The 24,448-nt window shown below is 36.7% G+C and overlaps 1 protein-coding gene across 16 annotated transcripts in view; it reads left to right on the top strand.

Annotated features, from left to right (window-relative positions):
- The first annotated feature begins 562 nt into the window (after positions 1-562).
- Positions 563-24,448, top strand: part of TRDN (triadin) — a 235,493-nt gene continuing 211,607 nt past the window's right edge. For 3 of the 16 annotated variants that reach the window (XM_063389921.1, XM_063389916.1, XM_063389913.1), the window contains exon 1: positions 7,347-8,086. In XM_063389921.1, coding sequence (XP_063245991.1) covers positions 8,065-8,086 — 22 coding nt within the window. In that variant the 5' untranslated portion in view covers positions 7,347-8,064. Of the gene's footprint in view, positions 717-846; positions 980-7,342; positions 8,087-24,448 lie in introns of those variants that run through there. The other 13 variants (XM_063389928.1, XM_063389922.1, XM_063389926.1 and 10 more) reach the window with 9 other exon arrangements.

The raw sequence follows: 24,448 nt of genomic DNA, 5'->3' as shown, positions 1-24,448 counted from the left end.
ACTAAAACCCTAGCTACCTTCCCTCACTTAAGGAAAAAATAAATGCACAAAACCACAATACAACAAAACAAAAACCCCTTTCTGAATTGTCTGTACTTCTGTAAAAAGAAACATGGCTTTTCCTTGTTCATCACAAGGCAACATTGTTAGGTGAAGCAGAATCCAAATATTCAGGCTACATTTTCTTCACAAAACCTTTCTTCTGCCATGAATTTTAGCAAAACCCTGAACTTTCCAGGTAGCTGAGGAAAGTAGAAGAAGCAGGAGTGACCAGAGAGAAAAGTCTTTAAGGTACAAGACATATAAAATAGGATTTTTTTGGTCAAATGCCCACATCACAGACCACCTATGAATTTAGAAAACACAAGTATGGTTATAATTACTTCCAAGACCCACGAAATGATCTCGAGCACAGACCCTTACACCGGAGGCAGACCCTCCAAACAATGTTTGTGTCCCTGTCTGGACTGTTTTCCAGTTGCACAACCCCTGGCGCGCTGCCCTGGGGGCTGCGGCCGTGCGGGCCCTTGGCCGCACGGGGAGCACCTGCCAGCAGCTCCCTGGCAGCTCCTGTGCTTTGTGCCAGCTGCACCAGCGCTGCACGCCTCCCCTTCCCTGGGAATGCGGCCGGGAGCTGCACAAAGTCCCCGCTGCCCTTGCCCTGCCTGCTGAGCCCTGGCCACGCAGCTGAAGATCCTCTGCTTTGTGCCTCCGGGGTAACGGTTTTATTTTCATTTCAGCTGGGAATTCGGAAAAAGAAATGGTATAACTGTCCCTTAAGGATCACGGTAGTCCTCTGTGTTTGGTCTATTTGTGTTCTGCTCTTTCAGGGTGACTGGAGAGGAGAAAGAAAGACCCAGCAATTCTTTCCAGTAAATGCTTTGCAGACAAATATTCTTTACAGTTTGGATTAGGAAGTTGACTGTGGATGTATATTGGAGCTCGGACAGGAATCTGAATTGATTTACAATGACAAATGGTGATGTATTATTGAAGGAAAATTAATATATATGTGATATGATGAGTTGTAAAGACACCAATGCTCAAAATTATTTTTCCTTTTAAAATATTCTTTATTTCTTGACTTTTTTTCAGTGCAGTCACAGCTGTCAGCACTGACAAGGTAGAATTTACTAATTCATGTCTTCCAATTCTACTCTGTAAAGAAGTTAAATTGCCTAATGAAAAAGCTCACAGATTAGATTTTCTTTTTAAATAGTGATGATAATAATAATTAATAATAATGTGAGTTGTTCATCTTCAATTCCAGCTTTGGTCTGTTGAAGACTGGGACTAGAATGTAGTCACAGTCTTCGACAGATCAAAGCTAGAATTGGAAGAAAGAGGAAACACAAAGAAAAAAATATGGCTGTTGTAGAAACAACCTTTTTTTATAAATCTGGTTTCTTTCATGTAATTATTTTCTTAGAGATGAAAATTGCTGAAATACTTGGTCTGCTTTACATTTTTTCTCCTTTGTTCTGTATCTGTCTCTCTGCATATTTGTGACACATAATAGATTTGATTTTTTCTTCAACATTTTGCATCATACGTTTGTGTACTGATGGGTGACTGTGACACATAAAGAGTTAGTTAATTCATCTGCAGGCTTTTGTATTTAATTAGAAAATGATTTATCCACCTTAGGAGCTGATATCTATTATATTTGTGGAAATGCAGAACTCAGGTCCTGATGTCCCAGGGCAAACAGGGATCTGGGAATAGCAGAAAAATCTGACATTCAATAAAACCCAAACAAACACAAAACACATGAGACACAAACTCTGAGCAAAACTACTCTTAGACCTGCAGCTGTATCATGCAGAGAGATGTCCAGGACAAAAAGTGCCTGAAAATGGCTTTTAATTCACTGTGTCTAGATACTCAGTGTCTGCTCTCAGAAAAATATAAAAGTGCCAAAATCCAGATGGACCTTCTGAGACTTTGACTGGGTTTATTTACAAGGTAAAGACTTTGGCAATGTGATTAGGGGAGGTCCAGTCTAGCCTGAGTGTCTAAGAACATGTGACACATAATGTACAATATCAAGCAGAAGAATAATCTATTAAGTGGAAAGGAAGACGAGATTTCACCTTGGTTATGAAGGTCAGCCTGAGCACATAGACTGAAACATTCCAAAAAGGGTTCACATTACTGAAGATACTTGATACTTAGTTTTACTACATTTTTACCTCCAAGTACTTGACAGAAAAACATTTATTTGTCTTTGTCTTTTCGCATCAGACTTTTGTTCAAAATTATCTTCTTCTCCATCTGTTTTTGGCAACGTGCTTGACTATGGTCATATCTGGAAGAAAACCCACAAAACACTAAATGCAGATTTCTATTGAAACTTTTCATAAGGCTAAGATGTGAAGACAAATTTAAAATGTATTACTGGAAATCCAGAGCTGGGTTTGAAATTTGAAGTTCAGGAACAATTTTGTTCTTTTTCTAGGTATTTCTGTGTGATATATTTCTGACTCTTGTTCTTTTGGCATAAAAGCTTGGTTTAAAATAATTTTTTCTTAAAAGTCACTGAATTTTTTCAGAAAATTTCTGTTCTCAAGGAAAGTCATGGGAACTGAAGTCACCTTTCTTGGCAAGGACGTTTTTGACCTGACACCAAATACTTGGGTATATTTGATCAGCTCTCAATCAGTATTTGACAGGGGTAATTCATGTTGTTTCAAAGCCAATCCCCATCTCTAATAATCGTTTGGCAACTTTCTATGTTCTGTCTAAGGTCAAGCTTGAGTACAGATTGTCCTGAAGCAAAAGACAATTACAGTGTACTTTCTGTCATTGTTTCTGAAAAAGGGTCAGCATTTTCAGTGTCACAGAACTTGTCTGTTAAACAACTTCTGAGTAATCTTCTAGATGTGAAAGTAAAGCCACATAGGTGCTAATAAAACAATACTCATTAAAAATAGCAGGAATAATCAAAAGAAGAGGAAAAGTGTGTTACATGGAGCTGCTAAAGGTCATCCAAATGCTGTCTACCTTGACATGCTGCAATGAAGACAGCTTATAGTAATAATTTTTATAGTTAAAGCAGAGAACACTGAAAACATCCAAATCTCCTAAGCTAGGGGACTGCTTTAGTCTGATTTCCTGCCATAGATTGTCTACTTGGCCAGCTTGGAAGAAGATGTAGGACGTTCTTGTTTCCTGGAAGTAGTTTTATAATGAGCTGGCCTTGGATATTAGAAAATGTTCATTTTTCACACACTTTGGCTGAGGCCACTTCAGCAGTTTTGCAGTACAGTGACTAATAGGGACATTTGTCCATAGTAAGGCAGAATAGTCAGTATCATAGATATTTTCTTTTGTACCTGCTGTGTTTCTATCATATAGCTTTGGAAGTGCCCTTTAACGAGCTCAGAGTGCCAAGGTGATGTGACCTAAGTGTGCTTGTCAGCTGTCCCCGGGGAGAGGCTGATTTGCATTCAGACCAGTCAGCCTACAGAACAGAGCTCCTTATCTGTCTGTCAGTAGTTCACATTAAATGTAAGACAGATCTACTATGGAGTTCAACTTACTGTCTCCTACATATTAAATAAAAACTTGTGTAAAGGTACTATGTATGCAATTCTCTGAAAAATTATGCAAATTAATTTATGAGACAAACATATATATGCCAAGATTTAACCTAGATCAGATGTGATGCCAAGGTCTTGCTTTGTTTTGTATTTTGGATGTGATACAGAATATCCAGAATAGGTCTATATTTTGGTCATGTTGATTCCAAAAATGTTGCAACTATTAATTATGAAATATCAATCACAAATGGAAAAAAAAAAAAGACTTGAGAATTGTCTAATGGTCTATATAAAAGTCACAGCTACATCTTTGACTGATCAGGACTTCACAGGCACCAGAATGTGTGTTCCTATTCATACTGGAAAACACACTATTAATAGTGGGGGGGGGGGCTGAAATAAAATCTCATCCAGAAGTAAAGGTATTCCTAAACAAAAATAAAGCATAAAAAATAAAAGTTTGTTTCAGAGGAAACCAGCTTCATCTGCACAAATCTCAGCTGGCAGACATCACTCTAATCCTACATATATTTGCTTCTGCATATATCTTTGTTACTCAGTAGATTCAATACCATTCACCCTCTCCCTGGCATTATACTTTCATCCTATATTTAGTTCTTATCAGTTGATTACTGGATGTTTCTGATAACAATATAGTCCCATCTGAGCCAGGAACATCATTGGGCATATCAAAGTTAAGTTTCCTTTCCTTTACCAAGCTGTGCTGCTGAGCATGCACTGGGATGCAAAATTCTTTTGTTATGAAGAGTTTGATTCTCAGTAGGACTGAACTCTGAGAATTCATCAGTAATGTGTTAGCAGACAACTCAAATTTGTCTTGCATTTTCTTCAGTGAGAATTATACTCAGTTCCTCCAACAGTTCCTTATATCAGTACCAAACCGTTTCCTCACATTACCTCATAACTTCATGTGAACTGTTGTCTCTCCCAATCCCCTTTTGAATAGTATCTTCAAGACAGCTCAGGAATGAGCTCATGAAGTATTTGTACATTCCTACTTTGACTATATGAACAACTAAACTTTTCACTAATAAGCAGGAGTTTGCATAAGAATCTGACAAACAGTAAATCTCTGACTTTTTCCCGGAAGAATTTTCTCAAATAATTGCTTTAATATGTTTCATCAGTTAGATTTTGAGTGGAAAATGCATTATCTAAGATCAAGGCAAGTGCTTACATGAATATTAGTAGCATCACATAGTATGTTCTTCTGCCCTTTTCCAAATATTGTTACTTTTTTCCCTCCAGGCAACTCTAGAGCAAAGAGAACTGTCATTTTATTTTGTCTAACACAGACTTGTGTATCTGAGGAATCTAGTGTGAGGGTGTAGCTGTTTCTGTGCTTCCCTCCATCCCTTCCCACCACTAAACGTGAGAACTGATCCCAGGACAGTTCATTTACCAATGTAACCCCTGTGAGTAGGAGGGGAATGTCTATTGCTAACTTGAGGCAAGAGCATTTTCTCATTGTGCCCAAGGCATAACCAAAAGAAATTATGAAAAAACTTGTGTGTGTCTGTGTTTAGATATCACTTGCAAGAACCAAAGTAGTTTTAGATTTTTTAGTTTCCTTGTTGTTTGAGGAGCAAAGAGAAAGAAAAGACATCTTATAAAATAATATTGCTGGTCAGGTTAGAATAGTTCTGGTTAGAAAAAGTTCCTACTAAAAAGCAATGTTCAACATACAAACTAGGCCAAGAAAATATGTTTACTTTGTTGCATGAAGATTTGTGTAAATTTTTGCACTTTCTACATACTGTGAGTTTAAAAGTTTAAACAGTTAGTTTAAAAGAAACTTCTAAACTGAATCAGGAGCTAAATTTCAGATTTTGAAAAAAATTTTAAATGGCCCTAAAAATTTTTCAGATTTTCCATTCTTTATGCTTCTAAAGCATACAACATTTTTATAAATTCCTAATGGCAATGTTTGTTTTTCGGATTGAACGTGTATGCACATATGCACAACTTTTTACTTTTAGTTCTGTATATTTTCACCAAGGCTTTGATTATCTCCAGTAAATATGACATCCTGATCCCTTGATGCTTTCCTCCCTAAAGGGAGCAACTCTGTAACTTGCAATGCAGTTGTCCAAAGCCACACTTATATATGTAAGATATTGGTACATATGACATATTTAACCTGCTTCCCAGGATGAATATTTTGCGCATACAAGGGATGCAGAGGGTAACAACCACTTCTCTTTCTGGCCACTGAGCTGATGTGGAAAATTTGGGTTCAAACTGAATTCTCTCTCTGCTTCTGCTCTTGTATTTTGGTTTCAGAATAACAGCTCATGATTGAGAGTAACCATAAATAGTAACAAGGGAATAAGACATGGAGGAAGGAGGGCAGGTGGTGGGAGCTGAAACGTAAAGTGGTAAGGGACAGACAATCACGCACTTACAGTTAGTCACACAAACACCTATATCTGGGTATAGATTACCTTTATATATATATAATCTCAGGATCTTGCTACATAAAACAAGAACAGAGTCACACATTAATCTTTCCCCATTTGTCTCTCTCCCCACATTCCCACATTAAGACTTTACTATTTTATTCAATTTGAATAGGAATACAAGTAAAAAAATCCTGACTTCTCAGGATTGATTAGCTCTGTGTTTTGGGTATTCAGATGATCTGTCTGATGTCTCATGCAGGAGGTGAAGCTGTCAAATAGGTGACCCCAAATATCTAACTGTTCATGTAAAGTGGAACTGCTTTAGCAGAAGAGAAATAATTAAGAGGAACAAGGGATTTGCCTTAGTATCACACCTTCTATCATCCTTTATTAACCACTGACATTTTGTGGGCAGCTGTTTTGTTGATATGTGAATGTGACTCATATCATTTTGGTATTCAGGAAAGATCATTTTTGAAGCAATAAGGTTTTATCTGAAATCTCTTTATCAGTCTTAGTGAGGAGGATCTACCGAAGAACAGGCTAAAGGAGCAAACATAGGGTTAGAGGGGTGATCAGAAAAGTATTGAGTACTTAGCACCAAGTAATCAAACTTGTCAGTACAAAACATTTGGTCAGAAGAGCTAAATAAGGAAGGGGCTCAAGCACTGATTGCAAGCTTTGCTAGAAAAAGTTACCATTTTCAGACGTGGCAGATTTGAAATGTGCTAAGCATAGAAGGAAGAGAAAAAAAAAGGGTGATAATTTTGCTTTTCAATGAACTTTTGTTTCTGCATCTTTAGCATTGGATAGATAGATTTCTTTCCCCACATTTTGCCACAGAGCCAGGTGCTTACGGCTCCTGGGGGGAAGATGAGAAGTGTAAATGCCAACTCCTGTAGCAGAGGCAAGGTGACTATAGGTTCCCTAGCAGGAGCTATTTAGGATGGTTTCTGGTTTCATGTGACGATGACATTTAGGTAGAGGTATTGGCTGGCTTGAGGGCACTTTTCTGCTAATTTAATTTTCAAGCTCTTGACCACATACATAATTCTACAGCTGTGAAATTGCAAGCAGTGCAATGAAAAGATTGTTCAGGTTTTAAAATAATTATTTAAATTGTTAATATTTCACTTCCTCTAAATGCTTTTAAGAATCCATTTCTTTTCAGTTTTACAAAATCTTTTTAAAAAATCACAGCATTTTTGAGCTACTTAAATATTTCCATGAATCAGACACAGAAAACCAAATCTGATCTACTTGATATTTTTTGCTTATTACCTTAGTATATCTAGACTATATTAAATATTACTATTTAAATTTTTAACAGTGTTCTGTAATACTTAGATGAACTCCACAGGTATGTGTGATAATTGCAGCAAATCAGAAAAGGACCAAAAAAAAAAATCCAAACCAATTTTATTGGTTTAAAATAGTGTCTTAGTTGGTTCTGAACTGCAAGTAAAAGTGGAGAAACTCACCTAAATTTACCCTCCCCCTTAGTCAGCGGTGAGCTTCATAGGAACCTCCCCAAGCCATATAAGGCCAGGAAGAATGTGCTAAGCACTGAGTGTGCTAAGAATAAAGTTGTACTGGGATGGATAAGGTTACTTTGAACTCTATATTTCATGTTTCCTGACATACCCCTCAAAGAACTGCAATTATGCTAGCAAGGCTGTAGGAGCATTGAACAGTTCTTTCCCAGTTCTTTTGATTTGTGTTGCCTCCCTATGCATTCCTGGCCTGTTTAGATCTGTGATTTTTACATTTTATTTGTGGTGTACATGGTTCTGAGGATATTAGAAAAGCGTGCTGGTGGTTCACTCTGAGGCATTGCTATTTTCGTTAGAAGCTGATACTTTAGACTGAGCTCTAAAAGTTGCCTCTGGAAAGCCTTGGGTTGTTCTGGGAGGCCAGGATTCTGCAGAGGAAACAGACATTTCAGGGAGCATAAAAGAAGAAGGAACACAGCTAGAAAAAGCAGAGGACCTTCCTCCTTCTCATTCTGCAACTCCTGTGAGAGTCAGCAACCCAGAAGTACTATCTAAGCTGCCACAGTAAATCTTGACCTTTTAAACAGAGTATCTCTTACCATCATCATGGCCGAGATAACAGCAGAAGGTACAGTAACTATTTTCAAATATAATTAACCAAAAATGATATGTGCTTTAACAGTATAATTGAACTGGCATGTCAAAATGATTTGCTGCTCATAACAAATAATGTTTTCACCCCAGGATCATTTAATTTTTTTTTTTCTGGATTAATTTTATTTTTCTTTTTTGTTTTTTGGGGTGTTTTTTTGATTTTTTGTTTGTTTGGTTGGTTTTTTCTTTTTCTTTTTCTTTTTCTTTTTCTTTTTCTTTTTCTTTTTCTTTTTCTTTTTCTTTTTTTTTTTTTTTTTTTTTTTTTACTTTTTCATTACTGTAGCCTGAGTTTTTACCAGTTTCTGAAGCAAGTTTTCTGCACACCTCTAAAAATAACCTTAGTTTCATTTGCAGAACACCATTATTTAGGAAGCTCCATTAGAGTGATACAAACAGGGAATGTCTCAAGTTCAGGGTATTCTATTCTCAAGCTTTTGCTCAGAAAAAGATTTGGTAGCCCCTTATAATCAGATTTTCCAGAGTCAGAATAGCCTAATTTGTTGGCCCTGGTTTTTCCATAGGGAGCACAGAGTATTTGTGAACTGCACATGAAGTTACTGAAGGGTAAAAAGTAGAAAACCCTTTGCTATCCTTATTTAGGTAGACTTCTAAGGTAGTCAGTGAAAATTGTGCTGAAACAAATATGCCAAGTGTCAGGCTGCAAAAATGGAAGGCAATTGTATTACCCGATAAATATATATTCTAAAATGTGAACGTTTCATGTACTTTAATATTTCCTGACCATTCATATTTAAATAGCATTTAAGATGCATAAAAATATTTTATCAGCTGAACTCAGAGAGGGGATATATTTAAAATGCAACCCTCTCTAATACTGAATATTTTAGTAGAATTTCACTCCAACTTTTTTTCCCACTGTTTATCTGAATTTAATAACAACAAAAATTTAATATTGACAAAAATACAGTCTTCTGAGAATTATTTTATTCTGCTTCTCAAGGCTATATGGTGTTTCAGTGCATGAAAGATGTAGTTTTCATCTTCCTTTTTTTATTGTTCATAATTGTAAGAGGATCTGCATTAAGTGTTATTAGAAAGTGATCCCCTTCCTCCTTGAGGGCTGATGTTAGGACTATGTCAAGTAGTACAATCTTTGCCTGATGTCTGGTCAGCCATACCAGGGAGTCAATGTGATTTTTTAATCAGCAGTTGGACGGATCTATAGTTTACTTCTGGCAAATACTTCCAAAACAAGTGGCTCAAGCTGACAGCCCTAACCCAAATACTAACACTGGTTTATTCAGATATTCTTAACTAGGTTTGTTGGAAACACTGGCTATTTTCTGTCTGTTGTGAGGAAAATCTGTGAAATAACCAAATCAACGAGATTTTTGGTCCAAAATTAATGGCAAAAAATATAAGACTTTCCAACCAGTCTGAGGTTTCAGTCATTTAGGTTATTAAAGAAAGAAAATTAAAGACTCTAGAATGAAAAAAAAAAAAAATCACAGAATGAAAGAAAATAGAGTCTGAAGATGTTTTTGTTTATATAACGTTTTTACAGGAGTGTTTTTGCAGCTGTAACAGTGTGTGTCTTCTGTGGGGCTTTTTGTACAAAGCATAGACATATATGATAAGGAGCATCAGCTCCCCAGTAAGCTGACCTTCCATGTGACAGGGAAATAAACTGTATAATTAGTTTAGTTTAGTTTAGCTTAGTTTTATTTTGTTTTCATGTACTTGGAATACACTTGTAGTGTTTGACTGATTTTTAAACTGTGTATCCACAAGATGAAAATTTTATTTATGGCAAAAAAGTAAGAATTCAGCCTGAAGCGAATGTTTCACTGCAATTTGTTTTCCTCTCAGGCTAGTACTGGCACTCCCAGCCTGAGAGCTTAGGTATAAACATCAGCAACATATAGTTTGGATAAACAAAAAACTATTCAACTACCTGTTACTTCACACAATTTGTTTTGTTTTCCATACCACCTTCCAGCCCAGGATTTGTTGGGCCCTTCATGACTTTGCTAGGACTAAAGCACTTGCTCCTGGCAGTAGGTATTTATAACTCTTCTTTTTCCACTGTCAGTCACAGAGCCAGACCCTTGGGCTCCTTGCCTTTTGGGGTTCCATGGTGACACATCAGAGAGCAGGGCACAGCAGCCATGCAGGCACTGCCATGGCCAGGGTGGCTGCTGCTTCAGAGTGGTGGCCCAGGCCTGGCAGGGTGTGCTGGGGCTCCTCTCAGGGTTCTCTTTCTGACAGTCTATGTCAGGACAACGATCTATTCAGACATGAGCACGGGCAGTGGGGAGCTCTTTCAGATCAGCAGCATGATAATGACAATGAGATAAAGTTATTTAAATATGTAGTAAATCAGCAACTACCTTGCACTGTCTACTTGCACCAAAACCCACATGTGCTACTTATTCTTTCACACAGCTACAGATTGTTAGTTGTGGAAATGCTGGTGAAATGTACACTGCAAAAGACAAAATGAGATCCCTGAAGACAGCAATTTATAAATGTCCTTAGAAAGTTGGCAGGACCTATGTCTCTAGCTGTCAAGTATTTAGGAGCAAATTCCAAAGGATTATCTTCAGCATTCTCATATTACATATCATTGCGATCACAGAAATGTACTATTAAAAAGTGGAAGTCCTTAAAATTGTATTAAAAAAAGTAGTGACTCAGCACAGAGACTAAGTACTCTGTCTTTGCTATACTCTAAGGAGCTAATATTAATATTAGTATTAGTCATATAATTACAATGAATACTAATTATTGCTCTTGTTAATACTACATTTAAGCAGTTACTATTCTTGTAGCAGCCAGGATCTTTACTGTAGTCCACTTAAGACTGTCTGAAAAGCCATGGGTCTCTAACTATGCTACTCCACTGTGTCTATGAACACAGGGATTGGACTGGACTCTGTGGCAGATGTAGTTGGAGCTGCCACCAGTGAAACACGAATAGGAAAAGGCTGACACCTCTGAAAAATGGCTTCTGCCAATGTACACCTTAATCTGCATGTGCACAGCAGCTCCAGCCCCAGTTTGTCCTTTCCAGTCCAACTCCTGCAGGTCACAGTGCAAGGTTGATGGCCATCCCCTGACATTTTATCCTCCCATGCAGGGAAGAACGAGCAGAGACTCAGCTCTTCTTGCTGCAGTGCTCTGGAGACTGTGCACTGATCTAATGCTGGGAGGTGAGGAGAGGAGAAAGACAGGGTTTCTGTGCCAGCTGTTTGTCTGCCTCAACTTATTTCCCCAGTGGAGCAAGAGAGAAGCAGGAGTGAAATAGAAATGTGACCATGAGTCACAGTTTGGTCCTTATTTTGTTGCTGAGAGCTGTGCAACTACATATTTCCTCTGTCTGGGAGCAGGCTGCAAGGAGACAGGCTAGCCCCAAGGCTACACACAGCTTGTCAGTGACAAGATCAAAATTAGCTTCTGCATTTCAGCCCTTTTCTCAGGCTATTGGATAACTATGAAAAGTTTTAAGATGTAAACTATTTCAAAAGGCAAAAAGATGTGTATGCTGGAAGATTAACAGACATAAAACTACTAATGTATGAGAAATAACACACAAGAGCCAGAGGGTAAAATCCCAATTATTTAATGAGTGTGATGGTCAGAAGCTAACAGAGGTATTCAATTGCAAAATGTTTAATGAAGGCACACTAGAGGCAAGAGGCAGAGAGCTACTTCTCATGATAATTCATGAGTTGCTGCTAGAGGTGCCAGTTGTGCTGACTGCAACCGGGGCCTAGATGAATAAATTGGATTAGATGATTCATTTTGGTGGCTAAAGGCATAAGAAGTCTCCTACCCTTCAGTTAAACTGATGCTTATGCTTGGAGCTAGGATGTTTCTATAGAATCTATTTGCATCTAGCAAACTTTCAAAATGAAGAGATGTCTTCTTTTTCTGCTCTTCAGTGTTGCTGAGGAAGAAGATGGTCTACTATTACAGCAGTGTAAGGAAAATAAAACAATTTTAATGATGTTTTGTTTTGAAGGAATCTGTCTGTTCTTCTTCAGAACAACCGGGTAAAATCAACAAACTAATTACACAAAGTGAAAAAAAAAACCAGTCAGAAAACCCAGGTCTGCCTGTAGAAATGTCTTTGTCAGGAACAGAAACTCTAAATTCTTACTAAAATTCCTTTAAAAATTATATTCCCTGTGACTCTGAGCCTGTACAACTGTGCTGGTTAATTTGGCTTCACCCTTGGTTTTTTCTCATGGGCAAGCAAGAGGCCAAATTAATTAGCTTGGCTTTTAGGTTTAAGAATTTGTGGACAGTGCTACTCAAAGCTCATACAGTACTGATGCGCCTTCAGTTGGTACAAGGCAACGCTTACATATAATTCCTTACCTTAGCCAGCCCCTTAGAGGATCAGGAGCTTAGCTCTGGGCAGCAGGAAGACTGGAAACCTACAAACCAGAGGGCCAAGCTAATGGATTGTGTTAGTACACGACAGTCTAAAAGTGTGTGTCTACAGTTAGCTCCTGTTTACTAGTGGGCAAACAGCTGGAATGTAGGTCTGAATATTTATTCACTTTTTTTTAAAAGAACCTTGTTATCTTAAGTATTTGGAGCATATTTTAATGTTACTTATATAATGAGAAATGTTTTTAAAATCCTACTGGTGTTTTCAAGTTATTGGAAAGATCAGTTACCCCTGACTAAAAATGAAATCTGTGCAACTACTTACGTTCTTGGAAGTCCCAATCTACAGTTTCATAGACCTAAACCTTGAAAAAAGTTTAGTCTAGAAATACTTTGAGTACTTTTACCTATTGCCTACAATATAAATACTGAGTAAGAGGTAGACTCATTCTGTTTTTACTGCTTGGTTCTGAAAAGCAAAAACTGTTTTACTTTAGAACATTTCATAATACAGATCTGGCTTCAGTTCAGGACACACTGAAGAGAGAGAAACAAACCAGAGGTATCCTATTTGAAGCAGGTAATCCATTTACAGAAATAAAAAACCTTTTCTATCCAATGCTGACAGTCACTGCCTTCTCCTCTGTTTAAAAACACTGAACATGTGAAAACTACTCATTTTACCAGCTTAAACCATATTACAGTAGTGAAGGTGAACTGCTTTAAATCAAAATGATTGAAAAGGTTTTTAGATTGTTGGTTTTAATCATGATTTAAATCAACAAACAAGAAACATGGATTTCAAAAAAGCAATTTTCAAGTTTTTTATATATGACAGTGTATCGTTCTTTTTCCCAAAAGAGACTAATATGACAACAGAATACAGCCCTTCTCACTAAATTTATGCCTTTTAGAGAGAAAGATAACCTAAATATCTGTCTAATAAAAAAAAAAAATCTGTATTTTGAGAGTCATTTATCTGGATTCTTAGTTTTTTCATAGATTTTTTGTATTTATTTTTTTTAAATGCTGGAGGATGGTAAATGGAGCATTTCTCTTTTGCTAGATAATGGTTTCATTTTTACTTGTGGTTTCTCCCAAGCTTCATTAGGATGGAAATTGGAATTCAATTAAAATGGTACAAACACAGCATTTAAAATTTGTTTATATGGGTACATTTATATACTGGTTAAATAGAAAAAGTCCATTATAAATATGAGTTATTTTGATAAGTTAAATGATTTATTAAACAAATATAGTGCTATTTCTAATTTAGGTCCTGGCCACTGCATCGTACAAGAATATATAACTGAGAAAACTCACTTTCTTTCATGTAATGTTTATTTAAAGGTTAGGGAAATAAAAAAATATTTCTTTTTTTTTTTTTTTTTAAATCCTTGTTAGTCCTTGATATAAATAGGATAATAATTGAGTTCAAATAGTGAAATAAATTGAAATAAGGAATAAATAAGGAATGCATTCTTTGCATTTGCAAACAGGCTATACTCTCAACAAAAGGCTGCCTTAATTTGACTTCATCTGCTCAGTCAGAGCAGATTGGTTTCCAACAATTCAGTGATTTCTTTAACTGTTTTCAAAACTGTAATGACTTGATCATCGTTTTAAAAAAATAAATGTGATTTCTATAAATAGTAATATAAAATTGTAATATTGTGAAAGTGTGGTCTTTAGCACAGAGTTTACTTAAATTAATTTTTAATTTTAAAGGGCATTTTTTAAAATGTCATTTATTGAAAACTTTCGTTTATGATTCAAAAAGCATCAGCAATTCTATTCCCTGCCTATATCCCCCCACTGCAGCCTCCTTTCAGTGGGTCTTATAAAGGAGGATTGCTGAGCACTAAATGGAAATATCTTCAGAGAGGTGTAAAGGAGGAACAGAATTTGTCACTGGTTTAAAACCAAACCAAAGGTGTGGTCAAAGAGAACTTGCAAAGACTGGCAGGCTTCATATCCTTGTTGCTTTGCATTGACAGATCAGACTGATCATACAGTATATGAAGTAGATAAGCAAGATAAGTAGGATAAAAGTCACTGCATCTAAACACTTGAAGTGATGGACAACCAGATGTGCTTATTATCCATATGATCCCATTGTCATGTTTTCTTGTTGACTTTAAACTTTTTTTTAAATATTTAATAATTTTGTCATATCCCTGAGCTTTATATAGTATGTCTTGCTTTAGTGCATTGGAACAGACCATTCAGACTTAAGTTTCCTTATTGGGAGTGTGTTTAAGCTGTATGTGGTCAAAAGGGACCAGCAAGATTTAGCTCCTGGTTTTTTTCCTAATATGTGCCTACAGCACAGTTGATTTATGTAAGAAAGTCTATTTTGGGAATTGTGAAACAACTACATGGCTACCAAATCTTTGACTATTGGAAAAGATAGTGACACCAATAGGTAGAAATACCAGATGACACTGTTGACAGATCTTATTCTGTCCCGTGTTCTGTCCTTTTCGTCACAGCCTCTGATACTTTTTTGTTCCCCTCCTCTAAATGCATAATGAGAAGAACAAGATAAAGCACACTGTAAACAGCTACATTATTCTTTAGACTCACTATATTTTGAGTAAAAGAGATGAGCTAACAAAACAGGTCATGCAATGTAGAGGAGGCTAAATAGAAAAAAACCCACAGGAGGTATTTATTTTTTTTATCCCAAATGGTCCATATGCTAAAACTTTCCTATGTTATACTTTCACTCAAATCAGTTCAGCAGCTTGAAATCATAATCTGTGCTGAGCTTCGTCCTTACAAATCAGTATGAAAAAGCTGTGGCTTTAAGTTTTGAATTAGCCTCTCTGGAGTCCAGAGGCAGATTTGACCTTCTTTCAGAATAAGTCTGAGAGCACAATATGATCTTGTATCTGGTCTAGAAGTTCTGCTTAGTGCCATGCAAAGACATTTAGCATAAAAAAGGAAAGTATTAAATGCCAGACACAGAAAAACTTTCTCACTGGAGAAGTCTCCTCTTTCTATCTTCAAAGATAGTTTTAAAAAAATCCTTTACAAATATGTAATAAGTAAAGACCTGCTACTCCCTGTACATGCTTATACTCTCACAACTTCAAAAGTATCTCTGTACCTTTGCCTGGAGTCAAATTGTCAAAGGTACAATGAATCTAAGCCTTTGTAGCCTCCTTTGGTATGTAAATGAACTCAATCTTTTCCTAAATTCCATTATGTAGATTTAAGTTGTGGTTCTCTATGCATGTCAGGAAGGCTAAATCTTGTTTCAGTCTTTGCTGAGAGGCTATTCACAATTGACACAATTACCATAAATATACTTTTCTGGTAACTATTTTGCTGTTTTTAGAGGCCTAATTTAGTACATCTTTTCAAATGTTAAGGTCTTTATTTTGCATTGACCTTTTCCTCCTGTAGCAGGTAGAACCTTAATTTTGACTTCAGATCTATCCATGCAACTCTTACGGAAGTCAGCTGTATTAGTACATGAGCACATCTGGTGTAGGATACACCTTAACACCCCAAAAAGGTCATAACCCATGTATATGGTACAGTTCAGGTTATACACTTTGAATAATTTTAATCCCAATATTTAAAGTGTAACTGCAAAGTAAATTTAGTATAATTTCAATGGCTTTTTCTAAAGAAAACATTAAAACTTGCTTTTTCCGAGGAGATTTTTTGCATCACAATTAGGAGTAGAAAATACGAGCATTTTACAGGGACGCATCCAAATTTAGTCTCACTCTTTTATATTATTTACTGTTGACTTAGTTTGTTGTTTTTTTGGTTGTTTGTTGTTTTTTATCAGGAGTGTTAATATAACACCATTACAGCAAAAGATCTGTGGTGCAGATTGAATGTGAACCCTGCCTGTCTGGGGCAGCTACAAGACTGTATCCTATGAGCTGGAGCAGAAACACTACTACTCTACTCTAAATTCATCATGCAACTTGTAAAGTCTATGAAGATGTTATTTTGCTGTAGAAAGTGAATTCTGAGAACAAAAAGTTTTCTGCTGGTCCAAAAATGGAAGGACACAGAAACCTTTTATTATTTTAATCTGTAAATATATTTGATAAAGTTTTTACTTTAGTAAGAGGCGTGTCAACTTAAAACTAAGTACAAGCATATTTTTCCCAGCAAGAATAGCCCTGTTATCAGATGCTTAAGCAGAATTAATCCATATGAGATATCTTTATCCTAAAATGCATCTCTTGTTCTAACATTGTGATTTTGTATTGATTGAATCAAAGCCACCTGAAATGTTCTGAACAATGTAACGCTCTATTCTGCTGTTAGCAAAGCAGATGAAGTGATGAGTTTCCAGATGAGTAGCAGTGAATACTCTCCCAACCTACTCTCTCTCTTCCTTCCCCTTCCAGAAATAAGTGCAGTGTGTCTCTCTGCCCAGAGACACACTCTAGGCCTATTCCTTCCATTTATCATGAGGGAGATATCCATACATTTTGTAATACAATTTGACTGTATTTTACTTGCAAGTTCTTATTGAACCAGAAGTGTCCAGTGATTTGTTGTTGTTTTCTTTATACAGTGCCTGTGTAAGAACAAGGGAAACTTTGCTAGGTCACTGTTACTCTGGATAGAAAGGAACTTCGGAAATTATGTGGAAAAAAGCTATAAATATATGAGAATGCAATTTTGGGAAATCTTGGCAAGGTTAGCTACAAATATTGATGAGGTTTCAGCATACACTTAAAATTAAAATTAAATGTGATGTAAAGTGTGCAAATGCAGATATTAGTGCATTGGGAAGGGGAATCAGCAATATTGCCAGAGTTAATGAATAAAGGTAATTTTAACTACACAGATAAAACAGTGATGAGGACTAGGATATTGTCTGTAAAACTAATTAGTTGAAAGTTCCTTTTAAACATCTATTTGCCATTGTTTCATTCATCAATCATGATAGGCAAATGCATTTCACACTGTTAATGCTAAGGACAGTTTCACAAAAGGGAAATTTAGTCTGTTGTAAAGCTAACTTCTACAACAATGTTGCTATCTAGTCTTCAGTGTGTCATTCTAACTATAGACCAGAAATAATGCCACACCTGTGGAGGCTGTCAAGACTATAAGGCACAGGACTATAAGGCATTAGATCCAATTTTTTTCAACTGCAGTAGTGCTGAGGTCAGGGCTACTTTGGTCTAATGACTTTACTTCATGCAGCTGGAAACAGTCTCTTCACTAGAATCCTACAATAATTTAAAGATTCTTTGACTTTCTTAATATTTTACAGAATAAAACCTTTTTGGTAATAATTGTAAGCGTCAATGTGCTAGTAAAGGGAATATTAACTACACAACTATCCAAAAGCACCCTCCCTTGCCTGGAGAAAAGGTGGCTCTGGGGAAACCTAATCTCTCTGTTCCTGAAAGGAAATGTAATACATTGGAATGGACTGCCCACGGAGGTGGTGGAGTCTATCCCTGGAGGTGTTCAAGAAACCACTGGACATGGCAAACCAGTGCCCCAGTCTAGTTGGCAACGTAGTGATCAGTCAAAGCTTGAACTCGATGATCTCAGACATCCTAACCCTAAATTATTCTGTGATTCTGTGATTAAATTCAGGATAATATTTTTAGTGCTTACTTGTGCTGTTCTGACATGTAAATCACACTTTACATTTTCTGCTCGATGACTGGGTTTTTCACATGATTAACACAAATAAGAAGAAAAGGGATTACTGCACTCTTCATTCTCCTGGAGACAGCCACATCTGGTAGGCTTCAGGACCTACAAGATTCCTCTCTACTCCCTGCCACAGCCATTTACAGTGGGAAGCCTCTCCTTCCAGTGCTGGATGGCCGCAATTGTCCCATGTCCCCATGTGCAAGAAAGTGGGCAGCTCAGCCAGTGCACCCCACAGGACCACACCTCTCTAACCCACCTTCATGCCTCACTTTCCCCAACTTTTGTACTCCCATTAATCATCCTGTCTATTAAATCTTGGTTCTGCTGCCTCAAATCAGTGTTTCTTCAAGCAGAACTGGCAGCACAGTATTTCTTAGTTCTTGTATTACAGTGCTTTTGATTTATTCTCAAATATCAGACACCTTCATACTATGAAATAGTTTTTCACCAAAACAGAAATTTGTCTTAGATACTGCAAACTTTATATAAAATTTCAACTAACCCTCTCCATTCTTCTCTCTATGGTACTGAGACACTCAGAGCTGTGAATGCAGAATATTTATTTGCATATATCCTGAAGCTGTAATAATTGATTCTTTGTATCTGCAGACTCTGCCACTTTTCCCTCTGTTCTTTCATCAAGCTATTTACATATTCTTGGCATTTCTCAAATGTGAATACAATTTTAACATCCAGATGCTCCATCTTCCCCTGAAAATGCCCAGATAGGCAGATATGAATTACATCCTCTTCTGAAAACACATGTACTTTGGTTGCATTGGAGCAATTCCAGTGTTGGTCTTGTCCCACTGCAGGAAGCAGCTGTTCTTCAGATGAAATGATTTAACTAAGAACAATAAACCACCTTATAATATGTGTCTGTTTTCTAGCCCAGAAATCTAATTTTTAACCAGTTCCACATCTCCCTGTTTTTCTATGTTTATGCCAATAAGCCAGAAGAGAGACCTTTCCCCTTGTCCTGTACATTGTCTGCAAAAAAACTCTGCAGAAGCCTGAATTCCTGGTCTTGCAGGCACAGAGGACATAAAAAATAGTTACAGTTAATATTAGGTCCTTGTGTTAAAAATTAGAAAGAAATGGCAGAATAAAAGCTTGTAAGTCCTTTAAAATCCTCTGGATTTTCTTCCCACCCTGACAACTCATTTTCTCAGTTGCCTGGTGGACAGCTTGTAGTTTGCTATGTAATATGGAAATCAATCTCCAGTCTGAAAAAAACCTCCCAACTAACCAACCAAGCACCCCAAAAAACACCAATAAATTTCTTCTTTTGCACAAGAGTAGATATCAAAACAAAGAAAATATATAAAGTGTGCTAAAAAATTTCGTGTTTACTAAAGCCTGTGAAGCCTGTGAGGTTGTACTCTTCCTCTTCCTCTTCCTCTTCCTCTTCCTCTTCCTCTTCCTCTTCCTCTTCCTCTTCCTCTTCCTCTTCCTCTTCCTCTTCCTCTCTCCTCTTCCTCTCCTCTCCCTCTCCCTCTCCCTCTCCCTCGTCCTCTCTCTCTTCTCTTCTCTTCTCTTCTCTTCTCTTCTCTTCTCTTCTCTTCTCTCTTCTCTTCTCTTCTCTTCTCTTCTCTTCTCTTCTCTTCTTCTTCTCTTCTCTTCTCTTCTCTTCTCTTCTCTCTCTTCTCTTCTCTTCTCTTCTCTTCTCTTCTCTTCTCTTCTCTTCTCTTCTCTTCTCTCTCTTCTCTCTCTTCTCTTCTCTTCTCTTCTCTTCTCTTCTCTTTCTCTTCTCCCTTCTCTTCTCTTCTCTTCTCTTCTCTTCTCTTCTCTTCCTCTTCTCTTCTCTTTCTTTCTCTCTTCTCTTCTCTTCTCTTCCTCTTCTCATCTCTTCTCTTCTCTTCCTTCCTTCTCTTCTCTTCTCTTCTTCTTCTCTTCTCTTCTCTTCTCTTCTCTTGCTCTTCTCTTCTCTTCTCTTCTCTTCTCTTCTCTTCTCTTCTCTTCTCTTCTCTTCTCTTCTCTTCTCTTCTCTTCTCTTCTCTTCTCTTCTCTTCTCTCTTCTCTTCTCTTCTCTTCTCTTCTCTTCTCTTCTCTTCTCTTCTCTTCTCTTCTCTCCTCGAATCTCCTCTCCTCGAATCTCCTCTCCTCGAATCTCCTCTCTCCTCTCTCCTCTCTCTCTTCTCTCTTCTCTCTCTCTCTCTTCTCTCTTCTCTCTTCTCTCTTCTCTCTTCTCTCTTCTCTCTTCTCTCTTCTCTCTTCTCTCTTCTCTCTTCTCTCTCTTCTCTCTTCTCTCTTCTCTCTTCTCTCTTCTCTCTTCTCTCTTCTCTCTTCTCTCTTCTCTCTTCTCTCTCTTCTCTCTTCTCTCTTCTCTCTTCTCTCTTCTCTCTTCTCTCTCTTCTCTCTTCTCTCTTCTCTCTTCTCTCTTCTCTCTTCTCTCTCTCTCTTCTCTCTTCTCTCTTCTCTCTTCTCTCTTCCAAAGCCCCCTTCTCTTCTTTTCCCTTTAGGGTGTGTTTTACTTAAGTAAATATAAATTAAGCATGAGCTACATTAGCACACTTTAAATCAGAATATTCTGTGTATTCTGAAGACAGAGAAGTGAAGGTGTTGAAATCTTCACATTTCATGCACTTCACTGAAGAACTGCACCTCGTCTTAAATTTTATGTTTTAGAGGCATATTGTAAATTTCAGAAACTTCAATGTATTTTTTCAAGTATATTTTAATATAATAGTTGTCTCAGTAGTTTCCTCATTTAAACAATTTTCTTTTTTTCAGTTGTCTCTAAGGAATATACAAGTAAGACCCACCTTTCCATAGATCAAACTGGTTCAAGTTAGTGGAAATAAAAAATTGGCTAATATTTTCAGCTTTCACAGAATGCATTCTCTACACTCCAGTTCTTGAAGATAACATTTGAAGTTTTTCCCTATCTTAGTCCTATTTTTATTCCACTTCTGGTGTTTACTATAAACTCTTTTACAGTTGCCAACAGACTGAATATTTCCAATCAATGCCTTTGAAATAACCTTTGTTGTTATTACTAGTAACTAAATCCTTGTTGTCTTTAAGGTTTTTGTAGAGAATAATTTCACTTTGTCTAATTATTTAAGTTGTCAAAAGGTAGATGCATTTACATAGGCCTTTAATGAATGTCGTCTGCATGAAATTTGCTAAAACTCTGAATTTGGTTTTGGAAAAGATTCACCTGTTTACAGCCACAGTCAGGATTATCTATGTTGGCCTTCAATTTTTTCACTTCTTTCACACCTTTCATTATTTTAATTGAAAGAATCAAGGTTTCCTGACACATTAAATATTGAAATATTACCTTTTATTCTCACAGTGATTGAAGAGTGCATTTTCAATTGCTTTGAATAGAACTAGAACTGTAGTGGTATCTCATCAGCTGAAAAAGATGAGTAACTATTCTATGTGCAGAAGCACATATTTGGAGTCTTTTATTAACGTTTATTACCTTTCTGATTTACTTTTGGTTGAGGAAACATAACTTTTGTTTTAGCTTTATAACCTGCTTAAATGCTAGGGCAATGAAGAGGGAAGATAAAGAAATAATAAATTATTTTAGTCTTCTGTGAGTTTATAACCAGAATTTAATGAACATATTTTTTTGGACATAGATATGAAGAATGTGAACTTCCAAACATACAGATTATTATTTTTCTGTGGATCTCTTGTACAAATACAATTTTCATGGTTTGTATGCTTCTGAAGTTATCATCAGAATTTATTCTGTATAAAAGTTACCTGCCAAAATTTCCACTATATGAATCTGCAAATGCTGCAACACTCTAACTCTTTTCAATCTATAGTTCTTTCTGAAAAAAGTAGCTCCTGACTAAAGGTGATGTGAATTGAAGTATCAGTTTGGGCAGAAATACCTCGTGCATGATACAAATCATGATAATATTTTTCCATGACAAATAGATCTTACACTTTTTCATCCATTCAGACTTGTTATCAACATTTTCAATATTTGATCCTGGGAATGGTGACTTTAACAAGCCTTTGATGTCTAATGGACTTCTACGTCCATTTGTGCAATGATTTACTAGCGAATAGCACCCTCTGAGGAATAAATACCAAAGTGGCTCTCATGTTGTACTGCTCCAGGTCTGAACATTTGGAAATGGAGTGAAGAACACCTAACCCTTGCCTGCCTATTTGGGGTCAAGGAAAATGTTACAGTTCTCTCTTATACCACATACCTTATGTCCTTTAAAAGCTAATACTGCTCCTGCCCTGATCAGCAAGATGAATCAAAATAAACTATTGATCTGGACAGTTGGTCAGGCTCAGCTGTATGTGAGACTATTTTATTGTCACAGTTTCCAATGATGTGAGAACCCTTAAGACACTTTAGCTTTTCTCCACTTACCTGTCAGAAGTACCCTGCCTGTTCAGATCCTGAGGAATGCACAGCATGTGGTGCAGTATGTAACTAAAGTTCTTTAAGATCACCCTATACAGTTTATTTCACACTTCCTACATGGCACTTGGTCTAAGGTCTAAATAAAGCACCAGCTTAAACAAACAAAACCCCAAACAAACCAACAAACCAAACAAAAACAAACCAACCCAAAACCACAAACCAAACCAGGAAAAATAGCAGGTATAGTACAATGTATTAAGGTCTTCCTTATTTCATATTGTGAGTGTTATTCATTATTACTCATTCAGTTATATTAAGTACATCTTGTGTCTATTCCTGTCTTCCACCGTAACAGTTCAATAGCATTGTGAATGTATTGTAGCTCTGGGTGCATGGATTGTGTTAGTGAGTGAAAGATTATCAGTTATATGACCATAAGAATATAGTGAATGTAAGCTCTAAGGCTGAACCATTGGCTGTAAAGTAAGTATTCCTTTTCAATAGATGTGAAAGTATGCATTTTTTATTTATTAGAACTTATATAATTACAGCTGAAGCTGCACTCTATTGATATAATAGAAAAGGAAATTAATAAAGAAAGGTTAGATGATGAATAGGCCTTTGACTAGAATATAAAAGCCAGCAAAATATTGCAAACATGTAGACAGGGTAACTAAGAAACTCTCGAAAGCTTTATTAAAAATTTAGAAAGGACCATCAGCTTCTACACCTGCAAAGGACACCTCTATGTCCTTTCATTATACTGGCAAAGTAATGAGTTTAAACTGCTGTATTAATACTAAAGAAATATCAGACAATTGCTTGAAAGTTTCCTGAAATTAGAAGGTAGCTTAAGTATTCCTAAAATTCAAGAAGGAAATATTCAAGGAACTTTATACCTATGATGAATGTGTATTAAAACTTACCAAAATGGCTGGAGAAAACAAACCACTACACTCATGGGAAGCCACTGTTATGTTTAGTGTAGAGGATCAGTAAGCCAGAAGTTAGGAGATTCCCATTGCTTCTTTTCTTCAGAATAAAAATAATATGGCCTTGCATCAGAATGTGAACTGGGCAGAAGATAAATATTAGAAGACCAGGGGCAAATAAATCCATATTTGAAGATCTGTGGAAATACACAAAACGCAATTCCACAGTTTGAGTATGACTTGAGACTATGTGAAGATTTTTGTAAATAAGAAAACATAGTGTTTATATGGACATGTTTGAGCATAATCAGAAAACTTGTGAACACAGGACAGGTTGTTTGGGAAACAATACCAGCTTCCATCTCTAGTTCATCCATATGAAACAGAAGGGTTTTCTGTCGGATGGAAAACATTGGGACAAAATTAGGACAAACATGCATAAATATCCTTTTCATGGCTGAACTTGAGGCAGAGGTATGCAACTTTGTTGTCGTGTTCTCCTACCTCACCAACAGTCAGAGAGCAAAGCATAAAATAACGAAGGTCAAGGCAAGATGCCAGGAACATTATAGACATCCTGCAAGTGTCTGATGTTCATGCAAGGCGCTCAAGCTGGGTGGAAACTTTGCAGCACCTGCTGTTACTGTGGGCTAGGAATACTGGAGTTAGATGGATCTGCTCTGCAGAGAATGTGGGGAGGTGTTACAGCTCGTGAAGCATAGCTGAATGTTTTTGTGATGACTTTGTGCATGTTTACAGCAGATGCTAAAGATTAGTTGATTTAGAATCCATGGGAGGTAATAAGGAAACTATCATTCCAACCAGGTCAAAATTTTTCCTTGATGTAACTCCCTTTCAGTTCCACTCCAGCAATAATAACATCAAGGGGCCACCTCAAGACGGTGGCTTTTTTTTTAACTTGAAATAAAGTCTTTTGAACTGTACTGAAGCAAAGCTTTAACATTATGAAAGCTTTTGGGACTGATCATGTCATTAAAATAAGTGGAAAGGTTTTCTTCTCTTCTAAGATGTATCACTGTTTTCC

Source organism: Prinia subflava, chromosome 2 (assembly GCF_021018805.1).
Source record: "Prinia subflava isolate CZ2003 ecotype Zambia chromosome 2, Cam_Psub_1.2, whole genome shotgun sequence".
Taxonomy (NCBI): Eukaryota; Metazoa; Chordata; class Aves; order Passeriformes; family Cisticolidae; genus Prinia; species Prinia subflava.
This window is presented reverse-complemented; position numbering and strand designations above follow the sequence as displayed.